This window comes from Wasmannia auropunctata, unplaced genomic scaffold (genome assembly GCF_000956235.1).
Source record: "Wasmannia auropunctata unplaced genomic scaffold, wasmannia.A_1.0 LD334171.1, whole genome shotgun sequence".
In the NCBI taxonomy this organism is placed as follows: Eukaryota; Metazoa; Arthropoda; class Insecta; order Hymenoptera; family Formicidae; genus Wasmannia; species Wasmannia auropunctata.
Genome location: NW_012028719.1, coordinates 97,431 through 112,480, shown reverse-complemented (window position 1 = coordinate 112,480; position 15,050 = coordinate 97,431). Strand labels below are relative to the sequence as shown.

At 32.7% G+C, this 15,050-nt stretch overlaps 1 protein-coding gene across 5 annotated transcripts in view; it reads left to right on the top strand.

Moving 5' to 3' along the window:
• The window catches only part of LOC105459670 (ATP-binding cassette sub-family G member 1-like), a 19,312-nt gene extending 4,886 nt beyond the window's left edge, over window positions 1-14,426 (top strand). For all 5 annotated transcript variants that reach the window (XM_011705882.1, XM_011705879.1, XM_011705883.1 and 2 more), the window contains 10 exons: window positions 7,690-7,807; window positions 8,434-8,623; window positions 9,500-9,645; window positions 10,759-10,997; window positions 11,392-11,591; window positions 12,255-12,423; window positions 12,771-12,871; window positions 13,352-13,507; window positions 13,585-13,825; window positions 14,018-14,426. In XM_011705882.1, the coding sequence (XP_011704184.1) occupies window positions 7,690-7,807; window positions 8,434-8,623; window positions 9,500-9,645; window positions 10,759-10,997; window positions 11,392-11,591; window positions 12,255-12,423; window positions 12,771-12,871; window positions 13,352-13,507; window positions 13,585-13,825; window positions 14,018-14,187 (1,730 nt within the window). In that variant the 3' untranslated portion in view covers window positions 14,188-14,426. The remainder of the gene's footprint in view (window positions 1-7,689; window positions 7,808-8,433; window positions 8,624-9,499; window positions 9,646-10,758; window positions 10,998-11,391; window positions 11,592-12,254; window positions 12,424-12,770; window positions 12,872-13,351; window positions 13,508-13,584; window positions 13,826-14,017) is intronic.
• Window positions 14,427-15,050: the final 624 nt, after the last annotated feature.

The following is a 15,050-nucleotide window of genomic DNA, read 5'->3' as shown; positions in this document are numbered from 1 at the left end:
TTATTTATTTATTTATTTATTTATATTTATTATATATATATATATATATATATATATATTATATATATTATATATATAGATTTTTTTAGAATGAGATGTCTTTTTGATATATATATATAAACCAAAAAGACATTTCCGGCATGCAATATTTTTTATTATACAACTGCAAAATTATTGTTAACTTGTTGTATAATTTCCGGTAAACTAGCAATTACTTGAAATTATGCTGTGCAACTCGTGCGAATCTTCGAGTCAATTGTATAATCCTTAATGATAAGATGCCGACTAATTTAATTTTATGTTTTTGTTTTCGATAATACGAAGTGTACGAGAGATATGCGCAACCATTACATAGCAAGTGTTACATAGTATTAAAATTAAACTGTAATTATAGATCAAGGCCTAACAATTGATGATAGATTGTCTGCACAAAGTACAGCGCAATTTCCAACTTATTATGCAAAAGTTTTTACGTTCTACATGGAGGAGCTAGGGGGAAGAGATTGCATTTCATTTTAGCTATTCATAGCAAATATATATCGGCACTTATTTGCAATATTTTAATTATTAATTGTGACCGATCATTTATTCCGATAATATAAACCGACCTATCGAGTCGTTTAAATCACGCGCAAAAATAGAATTTTGAGGTACTTGCAAAACATCAACAAGAATATTACGTTAGGAATAAAAGTAATTTTTTTAAAAAGTATCAACTCAAGCTCGATCACAAGTTTAACTTATTTAACAAAATATTCCTTCTGAAAGTAAACAGACATCTGAAAATCTTGGATCTTTGATATTGTGTGATGTTAGATTCTACGAGTGCCATGATGTAAGGCGTAAGTGGTAAGGCGTTTCCATTTGGAATTATTCATAATTCGATCAATGTCACTGTTAAAAAAAAAGTAGATATATGCAGTAAGGATTATCACATTGGCTTAATTATAAACGGTGATAGATTGATTTCGAAGGTCGCCAGAGAATAAAAGTCATTTCAATATAGACGCCAGCGGGCGAACAAACTAGCATCCTCAACGAAATGAAATAGATAATCGTAATTTACATTGCAAACGTATTTCAGGTCATGTATTGCATAAGAAATGTTATTGCTTACTCACGCTTACGTATGCGTGAGTTTTCTTAACAAACTTCGTAGATTTTTACAAAAAAAAGTATGAATAATGAAGAGATGTATAAAGTATAAGCTTATACATATGGAAAGATATATAAAGTTTAAAGAAGTTTAGATACACAAATGTGAGTTCTTTTTTTCAATCATTTAAAATTATTATTAGGATACGGTTTTTTCAGTCTGTTCTAGGTATTAACGTTATACCTCTCTCTCTCTCTCTCTCTCTCTCTCTCTCTCTCTCTCTCTCTCGTTCTATTTCTGTTAGACTTCGTCAGATTACACATGATGTATTTGTTTTGAAAATATTCTAATTATCGTGTTTTTATTTTTATATTACTTCATCAGAAATGTTTGAGTCATGCTAAGTAGCGAGTTAATTGCACTATTTTATATTTTTTTATATTTTATAGTCTTTACGATTTTGTGTGATATCGTAATGAGATACGTGTTTATAATCAAATTTATATCTTGATATAATTTGCAGACCATATAAATTTTATCTGCGTTCGAAATCATAAATATTTAAAGATGCAAGACAGCCCAATTGAATTGAGGATAGTGATTTTTCGAATTCAATATTAAATCGAATTCAGTATTGATTCAATATTAAATTCATACACGGAAAGAATAATTTTGCTGAATCTAGATCTGAAAATAATTTTTATTCAATTATCAAAATAATTTTGTGCAAAAGTCAAAATGATTACTAGAATATCAAAACGTTTTAGCAATGCTTGTCAGTTTTAACATTCCAAAAAATTATTTTGATGATTCAACAAAAAATTATTTTCAGATCTGTTTTTAGCAACATTTCCCAATCTTTCAACAAAATCGTTCTTTCTGTGTATATATATCAAATCAATATTTATTTCCTGCGTATTGATGTTGAAAATAACCAGTTCAACTTAATTTTTGTGAGACATAGATTGTGCAGAATCAGCTTTAAAACATATGCTATTAATGCAAAAAGTTACTTCTGGCAATATAAACAATCTATTAAGTCGTCGTATAATAGTTTATCTCTATTCACGCAAAAAAAGCACCTGATAACCTTGATATTTCCAATTACATTAGTCCAATAGCATTACGCATTTCGTTCGTTTACTAAAGATCACATCATCACATTCATAAAACTTAATTTCAAAGAAAGATGAACTTTAGTTATTAATAATTAAGGATTATCACATCGGTGTGTGCGATTGTATAAATATTTCTGAAAGCAATCAAATTTAATTTACGATAACAAAAATTTTAAATCCGAAAAAAGATAACAGGAAAGATAACAGTATAATAATATATCGTTCTTAGCCATATTTTCCCAAATCACAATCAAATAATTGCGTTATTCTTTTATATAAAATCTTTCTCCTCTGTTTTATTTGTCTCCGTCATTTTATCGAATTTTATTATAGATTCAACCAGTTTTCTTTATATCCTTTTTGGTTTCAGTTTACGTTCTTTTGTTTTCACGTTTGATACTATGATTTGCATATTTAAATTCACTGTTTTTTTTCTATGTTCTGTCCACCTTGCGATTAAATTGTTATTTCTTTATATTTTCTTTCATAGCAGCTTTATTGATGCCTAGCCTTTTTACGTGTACATTTTTTCTTCATGCTCTTTGTAATAAGTACAAAATTTTTGTTATTATAATAAAAAATATTCCAGTCCAGGTTGAAATACCGAGAAAATAACTACGCAGATTTATAATGAAAGATCGACTTGGAGGGGGAGGGATTAAAATCAATCACAAAGTCGAGGCACGTATATACTACGTGGTTTGGCCGACACCGCTCGCTCGAGCGAAGAATGTAAATTTCCATTTTTCCCATTCGATTCCCTTGCATTCAAACTTCAATTCTTACCGAAGATCAGGAAGAGCGTGGTAAAGTTTATACCTAGGCACTTCGTCGCCGCCCCTTTTCCGCGGATGCCGATTGATTCTCTCGCTGTCTGACCCTACTTGCTGCTACACCGCACGTGTTTACGCGAGGTTCAATTTATGTCAAGATCGCTCCATGCGAATATTCTTGCATACGATGTAACGTGAACATCTTCGGGCAACGAGGCGTGTAACGGCGCGGCAGGGCATACACGTGAAGTAACATAGTACGGGTGTGTACTTCAATGATAATGAATAAGCACTACCGCTCTGCATCGACAGTGCTCTCGAATGCCGGATTGTATCTTAAGGCAATGGCCTCTCTCTCTCTCTCTCTCTCTCTCTCTCTCTCTCTCTCTCTCTCTCAACGTGTAATTAGATGTCACGTGAGAACAATCGTTGGCAATGCCACAGCTGATGAGCGAACGATTATTTCGCGTCCGTCGAACAGATAATCGAATCGGTTATTTCAGTGACAAAGATATATTAATATCGCACAATTGTGCCTGTAGCAGTGTTTAAATTGTACAAATTTGAGACGCGAAAGAATCGCGAGGAATCTGTTTGACGCTAAAAATCACACACACACACACACACACACACACATCGTATGCGACGGATTCGGTCGTGAAAATATCGCGAACTTTACGGTAACTTCCTTCCTAAGAATTTCCGCATAATTCCCAACGCGAACGGTGAAACGTCGTGAAATTTCTCGCAGTCTGAAATGAAGATTCGTAATGCGATTATAATTTGCAACATCTCACTTTCTATACGGGTGTAATATTTCCGACGTTTCTCTCACTGATACGCTAACCTTCACTTGAAATCTGCTGCCAATTTGTTAAATTTAGAAATTTACAAATCTCCAAATTTCCTCTTAATTCGTTTGTTTATTGTTACGTGGATCGAAATTGTATTAATGATTTTATTAATGATTTAGCTATTAATCGTGATTACAAAAAATTATATAAAAAAGAAAGTAGTACCACCCAATAATTAAAAAATTGAAAAGAAATAATATCAACATTATTATGCAGCTACAGCAAGAAAGATAAACAAATTATACAAATTTAAAAATAATTATAATATTAATCATTTTGTAAAAACATAGTAGTCATCAATAATCATTTTCTATAAATATGATAAGATGGAATATAAGAAATAGTAAGATAATTTTATTAATACATCTGGCCCTTTTCAAATTCTACAATTTTCATTTAAAACATTTTTTTCAAAATATTTTGGTTAACAATAAGTTAAAATAGGACACCCTGTATATTACAATGCAGCAAGATAAAAATTACAAATTTAAATACCGTATAAATATCGTACTAATTTATTACTATATAATTAACTTCGTATCTCAATAACGTCATATCAAGAAAAAATAAAGTCGCGCGGAAAATGCAGTTGCCATGGTAGCTAAATTAAAAGGAAAAATACTACAATAACACTAGTTTACAGAAAAAATTACTTAGAATGGACTAGGTATTTTTCATAGTTTTTAAATGTTGAAAAACCCATTCAAAAAGATTCCAACACATCAGGTTTCAAAGATAATATTTTATCATGTCATATTGACATTTTTTTGTAAAAAAGATTAACGTTATCTTGAAATTCCGATCAAAAGTCACGAATATTGTTCTTCCTGTATAAAATGAATTTTTCATTTTCGTCGTATTTAGAACACGCCATTTAAACAATATATTTACATATGTAGTAGTATGATCGCACTATGATTCTGTAATGTTCTGTAAAAACGCAAACAATATTGTAATTATTAAAAAAAAACGTAAATAACAATGCGTATATCTGTTTTAAGTTTTTTATAATTTACAATTAGTGACACATTCTGATTGATTACGTCGTTGAAAATATTTTTTTTGCATATCTCTAATAATAGCTTTTTCGCAAAAATAAAAAAAAATTAAATAAAATAAAAATTTAAACACTGTTAATAAAATCACTGTTGAATACTGAAATATTAGTCATTTAAGATACATTTACATTTAATGCAAAGAAATTGCTCAATATTCATAGATTCCAGATAATCATGAATACATAATAATAATTCTTCTCATGAATCTATTATATTTTTGTTATCAATTCGATTAAAATCACACTGACGATAACATATTATATTATTATAAATATTATATTATTATAAAATTGAAGATAACATACAAATATTAAAGTGCCGGTAAAATGCGTTATGTTAATTGCTCGATAACGCATCTACATAACTAATAAATCAACGTCAATAACAATCTTTTAATCATCTCATTGAGTGAGTTCTCAAAGCCGAAGAAGAATAATCTGCATAAATCACACAATAAATCCTTTAATATACTAATCGTTCTTTAGTGTCAGCCCACAATAAGGACTTTAAGCCTTACACCGTAAAATATTGACCAATTATACAATCGATTATTCTCCTCATATTCGACTACGATGGTCTATTTCTTACTGCTTAGAGCTTAAAATCCTCATTGTGGACCGACACTTACAAATAAAAAAAGAGTATTTTTAAAACAGCAAGTTATTTCTTTGTTGCAAATTTCGCATACGTATTCTCACCAATTTAATACACACGTAAGACTTCGGCAATCAGAGCCTAATAAAAATGGTGTTACCTAATCTACCATTATAGATACATAGATTTTAAGCAATTACTGTAAAAAAAAAATTAATTATGCCGAGATTATCCAATTTTCCCACGTACTACGGAAAAATTTAATGAATCTGTAATTATATCGCTTCTCTCTCTCTCTCTCTCTCTCTCTGTGCAAAACTTCATCTTTAATGATTTTTTTTCTTTTGCTGAATAGAATACTTCTGTTCGCAGTATCATCGACAAACACGCGTCACGTTAACAATAATTCAGTGCAGATGAAATGTAGCGCAGTATCGCGCTCGTTGAGAAATATGTTACACGCTCATAGCCATAATTTTTTCACGCAATTGCGTGGCAATGATTCATGGACATCTTCTTTCTCGTTTATTATACAGCACGTGCACAAATCAAACCCGATCGATTATCGCTTCGTTCCATCGCGTCTCATCGCATATCATTGCTCGTGTCGTGTGCGGTAGATATGCGGTAGAATATTCGTCGAAAATTACGTACTCTAATCGTAGAAAAAAGATACGAGCAAAGAAAGAGAAAAAAATTTGAAGAATTTTTTTTTAAGCATAGCGATAACGCGGAACGCGCGTGTACACATTTTGTACAATCTCGGTGAGCATCGTTTCACTTACGGTTGACGATGCATAAATCGGTACTGTGTCTCAGGTCAAGAAACCTTCTTTGTGATTCTACAAAGAATAACGATTGAAGCGTGACTCACGTTTTCGCACGGCGCGTTAGAAGCGAAGAAAACGCGGGGAGCTATGATTGCCACCTTTTCTTCGTATGTATGGCGAGAGAATGACAAATGGATACTAATGCGATGTCAGTTAAATATGACAGCTTGTGACAACCAAAGAAGAATAACCGTCTTGTAAAAATCGCAATTCGTGCATAATTCACGGTCAGCTGCCGTATATAATGTAGCCACGTTTGATGCTCGTATAACTCCTTGCGGAGATGAAGCACACGCGCCGGGAAATCCGCGCGCAGGAGCATGCACGCGGCACAAAAAATAATGAGCGCCTAGCGGTATCGTTATTATCGTTATTTCAACTGTTTAATAGAGAAATCTCGCGAGTAAAATAACATATATTATAAGTGAGACAAATTAAATGCTGTTAACAGGAGCTAGAGTAGCACATTTATCTGAAGTAAAACATTCCTAGCTAATTCCGTTCAATATACGTAATCATCGTATCATTTTTATTAATTACAAATTATTTCATTTCTATCTAATAATTACAAATTGTTGCAAGACGATAATATGTCATATATATACGATAATACTTCTCCACTTTTTTCCGTAATTTAATCATTATTGCGCACAAATTAAAATCGCGTGTGTCTGCGAAGGGGAATAGCGATAGGAGGAGACGATAAGAGGATGACAATTGAGAATTATATATGGTAATATCGTGTTCTTACTCATGCGTAACCCAATTGTTCCGATAATGTCAATAACAAGCAAGACCGTCAATTTACACGGATTTTAATTAAATATACAACGTAATCGAGTCTGTGATTCAAGCAACTTCTACGAATAATATGAAACATTTACATCGAAGTATATCTATTAAATATCAATCGATCATTTTTCACATCACAAACGCAATCTTCAATTCTCATTTAGCGCGTTTGAATTATTCAGAGTTTGTCCTTGACAAAGAGTTCCGATACAACTATGATAAAGAGCAGAAGAGAATTACGTTCTTTGTAATCGAGTGATACGAATGGTATCGTGAATGAGCTCAAGGAGATGCGCAAAGGTCCCTTTTTTCTCGTTTATTTCATATGCTACATAAAAGTTTTAGCAATGACAAGCAGTTTCATTACCTATATTCATTACCTACTGTTACTAATGAACTCTACTGTCAATTAACTTTTATAGTCGATGCTCCTACTAAAAGTTTCGTTTTTCAATCATCTTCATTCGACACGTTTTACGTAATGATGAAAAGTGATACTTCAATCGCAATAGAAGTTATTGTCATTCAAGTGTAAAATAACGCTTAATCTTTTATTCTTTTGTTAAATTTGCAGAATCGAAGATGATTCTGAGGGGACTCAGCGGGCAATTCAAGTCGGGCGAGCTGACGGCGATTCTAGGTCCTTCCGGTGCCGGGAAATCAACGCTACTTAACATCCTCGCGGGATACAGGTCAATATTTAAATTTATATTAAATAATCGCAAATTCTAATGATTCTCCTTTTAATCGCCGAACAAGTTGAATTGACTAGACTTATTCAAACTCACTGCTAGCCTAAAGATGCTATAAAAAAGATCGATTATTCAGAAAAATAAATAATCGGTTTCTAACTGCGTAGTGCTTTAATTATTCCGTTGCATAAGATTATCTCTTGAAAATCATCAGTGCAAACAACAACAAAAAAAAGATCAGAATACATATCTTGTAATTGGTTCTTGAGAATCATGATACTATCTTCGAAAATTATAACATCATTTTGTACGTTTCCAAGATTTTATCGCAGATTTATTTCTGCTGATGAAAAAAAATTATCTGTGTATGCATGTAAAGTTTTGTCGATAAATGTCATATCTATCGAATAAAACTTTGTGGCAAACTCCAACGACCGCTGACCTCGGAATATCGACCGGTGACATATCGATTGAATAATCAATGACATTAAAATTAACACAACGGGTTACGTCAAGCTCCTATTGTGGAAGCGGCAAGGCGACAATTTTTCAATGCGTCATAAAATGCGTTGTTTTTTCCTTCTCGTTTTCTACACAGAAAGCGAAACAAAGTTTCTCCGTTACAGATGCACGGACGTAGGTGGCTCGATAAGTATCAATGGACAACTGCGGGACATGCACGAGTTCAAGAAGATGTCGTGTTACATCATGCAAGACGATCTCATACAACCGAATCTCACGGTTTTCGAGGCGATGTCCTTCGCCGCCGACTTAAAGCTGGGCAGAAGGAAATCAAAATCTCAAAAACGCATCGCAGTAAGTAGAGATCTCGGCCTTTTGCTATAACGAAATATAGCGTATACCGGAAGATAAACTTGTAAGAATAACGTGACACCAAAGAGTTTTAAGTTACAAAGAATTAAGAAAATTAATGTAATATATCAAACTATTATGTAATTAGAAGTGACAAGTGATAAAGTAGTTCGGCGCGCCATAAAAATATGAAATTTTTTTTCCTTTTCTATACAGTAATAAAATGGTGAAAATGGTTCGAAGACGAGACATACATAACAAAATTTACAAGTATTTCATAAGATAAATAACACTTCGATTAATTTTAAAACAAACTGTTTAAATTTCTTTCTTTTAAATATCTGTCGATTAAATATTTATTAATGAGTATATAATTGCTTTAAAATTAAATAATATCTTTATGTAAATCAAATCATGCGCTATAATCATGTTTTTCTTTCTCTCTCTCTCTCTCTTTGCCATTAAGATTTTGACATAATTTTATATTACTAATACTATAATTTAATTTCTCAACAATTTGTCTTAAAAAATCTCATTTTAAGTGTTAATATTATTAGCAAAACATACGATGTTAGCGATATTATTAAATATAAAATTTTCCACAACGCGTAAAGAAATAAAATCGTGATCAAGAATGGAAAAAAACAATAAATTCTTTACACACCAAACCTATAAAAAGGCAACATTTAATTACTCATGAATATTCTAAGTTTTTTTTTCGCCTTGCGAAAATCACGAGCAAATTGCGTCCAATAATTAAATAGGTATATTACACGAGAATAGAAAAAGCTTCTTCTTTACCGCGTATTTTTTATGTATATCATATGTCAGATAAATCACGAAGATGCATATCGCAAAAATATTAACATCTGATTTCAGATAGATGAAATTCTAAGCACACTTAGATTTACCGGAACGCGAGATACACTCACAAACAAACTCTCCGGTGGTGAAAGAAAGAGGCTGGCAATCGCACTAGAGCTCATAAATAATCCGCCCGTTATTTTTCTCGACGAACCGACCACGTAAGTATTATTCGTGCCGATTAAAATTAGTTGTCTTAATTTTTCAATTATGTAATATCTACTTCAGAATTCAATTAATTTTAATTTATAAAAAGATTACCACACACACACACAAATATAGCGCAGGTGTGTGTGTGTATGTATTTATTTTATATATATATATATATATATGTATATATGTATATATATGTATAATGAATCAGAGAAACGAGTGAATCATATACGTTGCCTCCTACATTTTTATCTTGCTATCCATTGAGGATTCATCTCCTATTTATCACCATGCGAGTGTAATAAATAGAAATAATTTTTTAGCTTTTGTTTTAAACAATAATTACATACATAAAAAAATCACTGTACAACTGCAAAATGTAAAGTCACAATTTCGGTACTTCAAAAACGCAAATCTTTAAGAATCTGACAATGCAGGAGAGAATCGTTAGTATATTCTAAATTCATCATTCATTTCTAAAATCGCAATATTATTCGCTGAATTTTGACGTTACTATCAATTTTTTATATTGCTATTCACATAACTATTCGTCACCAGGAATTTTACAATGCCTCAAGAATCATTCTGTTGCCTTAATTAATTCCTCGGGCGATATATGCATTTAAAAAAGAGGAGATAAAAAGGTTGATCTCAAGAGACCAATCATTCATCGTAAAGTAAAACTGCAGCAAAATACAATGCATAAATTTCTTGTTTTTCATCCCTTTTTTTCTCTCTCTCGGTGTAAAATTTAAAAAAGCTCAGTGCTTCAATAGAAAAATATAAAGGTCATATTAAAAATTACAAATACCAGAAATCGTCAATTCTCTTTCTCGCGGTTTTACGACACGCCAGATGACGGAACAAAAACGCATAAACAAACGGATGTGTATGTAAAAGAAAAATACTTGACAGTATAAAACGTCCAATAGATCAAACATTTGCTCGCGGCAAATGTTTTAACGCGCATTTCGTTCGAACTTTGTTGATCGTATAGTATTAATTGTACGCTTTTAGCGACGAAGGATTTTCGCGCGGAAATGCCGCTCACTGCTGTCGAGATAGAGAGAGACGTGCTCTATCGCGGTGTAAGCTTTAAAAGGAGATCCCTCTTTTTCCAGCGGACTGGACGAGCTCTCCTCCCTCCAGTGCGTCGACGTTCTCCAGAGGCTGGCGCACTTCGGACGCACCATCGTGTGCTCGGTGCACACGCCCAGTGCGAGCGCATTTAAGAAATTCGATCACGTCTATGTCATGGCCAACGGACAATGCGTTTACAGAGACACCGTGAGCAACATAGTGCCGTTCTTGCGAAACATAGGCCTAGAATGCCCGAAACATTACAATCCGGCGGACTTCAGTAAGTTGTATACGTGATCTCACGAGAGATTTAATACCGTCTGTGCGATCACGTTTTTTTGCTTCGCGATACGCTGAGATAGCGATGGACATCTGAAGGTCCGACTAAAACTAGTCGTCTATGTTAATTATTGTTAAGAAATATTATTTATAGCATGCATATAATTTATATGCGGCATTGAGTAATGTAGGCTACAAAATGTAATGTAGACCTTCGAGATTTCTTTTCATAAGTAATACTAATAGAATTATGAAAATAACAAATTAATAATTTATAATTTAATTGACATAAGTTATAAATATTCATTAGTTAAGAATTTATACGTAATATGTTCGATTTCGATAAAAAATGATTACATTAATAAAAGTATATTAACAATGAATATTCGTTTCAGTAATAGAGATCTCATCGGGTGAATACGGTTTTGATTTGATCGACCGGATGATCACATGCGTAAACACGAAGCTACCGCTACTTCCGATTTTGCGATCAAAAAGCGAATTCGAGCTCGACAAAAAGAACCCGAAAATCTCGTGGATTGATCAATTCGGCACGCTAGTGAAGAGAATGATACTGCAGCTATATCGAAACAGAGTAAGATCAACGTATTTTAGATTAATTCAAATATTCAAATCAGAAACAAATTTTTCAAAGCGTTCGTTATAAAGAAACACTTTAGGACTAAAATTTGCCCATCAGGGAAACGTTTAAAACCGGTTTATTTTTATATTATTGAACACGAACTTAACGTAAACGCATTTGATATCAATTTGATTGCAATATTTTAATCAAATCTGTTAACTATTAGTATATTACTACCATTTTGCTTAAGTTAAGGTATAAGAAGTATTTGTAGGTATAATAATAAAATAAATAGTGCAATCAAGAAAAATGTATCAAATGTAAATGTTAAATAAGTGTAAAATGTAAATATAGAAGATAATGGTAAATGTAACTATATATGGTTAAGTTTGTTTTGTAAATCAAGTCCCCTTTCAGGCTTTAAATGTGCTAAAGGAAATAAATTATTCTTATTCTACTACCATTTTGCTTACTGAAATCAATAAATTAAGTGATAGCACTATCACAAGTGATTTGTACCACAAGAGATCCTCAAACACAAGAAACGATACTTGGAAAGAAAAAATATATAGTCTCTAACACAGCTAAACAATGTTATCAGATATTTGGCCAGAAGATCTCTCCGAAAATGGATCGCGCGCAAAAATAAGCAGAGATTTCTCTGTATGTTCACAGAGTCACATGTACCTGAAGATAGTACTACACATCTTTCTGGGGATAGTGATTGGCGGATTATTTTTCAACATGGGCAACGATGGCTCCAAGGCCCTCTTTAATTTCGGTTTTTGCTTTGCATGCGTGATCGTTTTTCTGTATATACCCATGCTACCAGTGCTGCTGCATTGTAAGGAAAAATTCTTTTCTGCGCGTAGAAAAATTTGGAACAGTGCATAAGAAAATAAAAATCAATTTTCTGTCTGATCAAAACTTTACGTATTGATGTTATATTCACTATAAAGAAGCGCGTTCGTCATACACTTGAAGTATCGACATTTCATGATATTTGTTTGAATCGCTGAAATTATATTCAAAAATTAAATGTATTCTTAAAAATGCAAATCTTCGTAAAAACATATAAATAATCCAAAAGCGCCATTATTTTTATAGAATTTTTATTTTTATAATTATTATTTGAGAAAAATCAGCTCAAAATCATATTTTATCTTGTTATTAATTATCTTCTCATTGCAGTTCCTTCGGAAATCCGAATGATGAAACGGGAACACTTCAACAGATGGTACAACCTTAGCGCATATTATTGGGCCTTAACGGTAGTCAATATACCTGTACAGGTTGGTCTCTCATCTCTTAAGCCCCATCTACATAAGTCGCAAACGCACAACGCAAACGCAAACGCGGAGAAAAAAAAAGAACGAAACGTCAAAAAATAAAAGAAAAGAAAGAGAGAAACGTCCGCGTTTGCGTTTGCGTTTTGCATTTGCGACTTATGTAGATGGGGCTTTATACAGTATAAATATTTACATAGCAAAAAGATTCTTTTTCTTCGATTTCTTCAGCGCTATAGTATCCGAATCAAGTCTTAGTCTCTTCGAGAAAAATCATCGCGCTGCAGAGATTTTGATTTCTTTATAGTTTTGTTATAGTTATAATTTTTATGGAAAGGAATTTTACGGGAAGGAATTAAATTTCTTAGCAGGATTATTTTACATTAGCAAGATTATTTTACGTTAAATCTTTTACATTGAAACTTGAGTCCCGATCTATTCATCTCTATTCAAACGTCGTAAAAATCATTCTTGACTCTTTCCCAGATATTTTTCGCAGTTTTGTATCTCAGCATGGTCTACTTGATCACGGGGCAACCGCTGGAATTGCACAGAAGCTCCATGTTCTTCTGCACTTGCTTTGTATGTGCCTTCATCGCGGAGAGTATAGGACACAATATTGCCAGTATATTTAATGTCGTGGTACGTGCAAGACAGCGTCGCGGAAGGAAAAGTTTTTTTCCAAGACTTCGAAAATAATTTGTATTTCCATTTTTCAGAATAGTGTATTCACCGGACCCGCGTTGACTTGCCCGTTAATGCTAATCGCGGTGCAAGATTTCGGTGACTCGAGGCCTCTGCCGCTCTACCGGTCGATTCCCATGTACATGAGTTACATCCGATACGGACTGGAGGCTCTCACAACGGCCATGTACGGTTACGGTAGACAAAGACTACCTTGCCCAGCGGAGGAGACTTACTGTCATTTCAGTTCGCCCAAGGAAGTCTTGCGAATCATAGGTAGGAATGATTGCCTATTGACTTCGACTTCTCGAAGGTCACGTAATCGATCCGGCCGTTCCGATAATCATTTGCGCTTGTATACATCGCGCGTATATACATGTCCGTCCTAACGATTTTCCGAAAGCTTTGTATCTCGTGTTACAATCTATAAATGTCGGAAATGTTTAAGCAAATTCGTCTGCGTTTCAGGTGCGGAGAAACCTCCGAACTTCTGGTTGGACATATCAGCCCTCTTCATTATCTTATTTATTTCCAAAGGGATTTTATATTATTTACTGAGGCAAAGGGTGCAACCAAGCAAAACTTTCCAGATGCTCCAGTTTATCAGAACATTCATCAAGACAAATTTCAATATTTGATAATTATTTCTATTATTAGTTCCATTTTCGTTCGTACCATGATGTGTCGGCATCATACGCGTCGCTCGGTGCTCTCTAAGTAAATAGAACGTATTCTGTTCACGAATATGAATTTGAATTGTATTTGCGAAATTACAAAATTGTGTCGATATAACGATATGCCGAACGTGATATTAGTTATATATAAAAAAAAAAGAAAAGAAAATAATTTGTAAAAATAAAATAAAAATTTCATTGTACGATTTTTGCTAAATAAAAGAAAAATATATGTTCTTTTATTTCTATCACCATACCATCAAAGCTAGAATATTGCATAAGTATCGTCTCAAGATAAATTTTAAAATAAAATTAATTTTTATAAAAAAAAACAATGTAATAAGTTAATTTTTATTTTTAAAAATTATGTTGCTGTTAAAATAATTAAATTTGATTTTGCATAAAATACACAGAGTTCGCGTTATAATACCGATTTATCTTAAGTATATAAAAAATAATTTCGCTATGAATAATTTTAAAATGAGATAGCTAGTACCGTCACTAGTCACTATCTCTATATTAATAATATACATATACAATTACAAGTTTAGAGGAATTTTTCTAAGCATCTAGCTTTGATACAGCTGACAAGCTGCTATTTATCATTGGACACGCGTCATAGAACAATAAGACGTTAGGCGATAAATATAGATAAACGATGTTAGATGATCCGAGTCATAGATTATGATGCAGTCTTAGATTACGACGACGTACTCGGTATTAATTCCCGTAAATGGTCACTCACACTCTCACATTATTCAAGATAAATTCATTAAAATTTTAAATAAAACATAATCAATATCCGTAATATTATGTATAATCTCTTT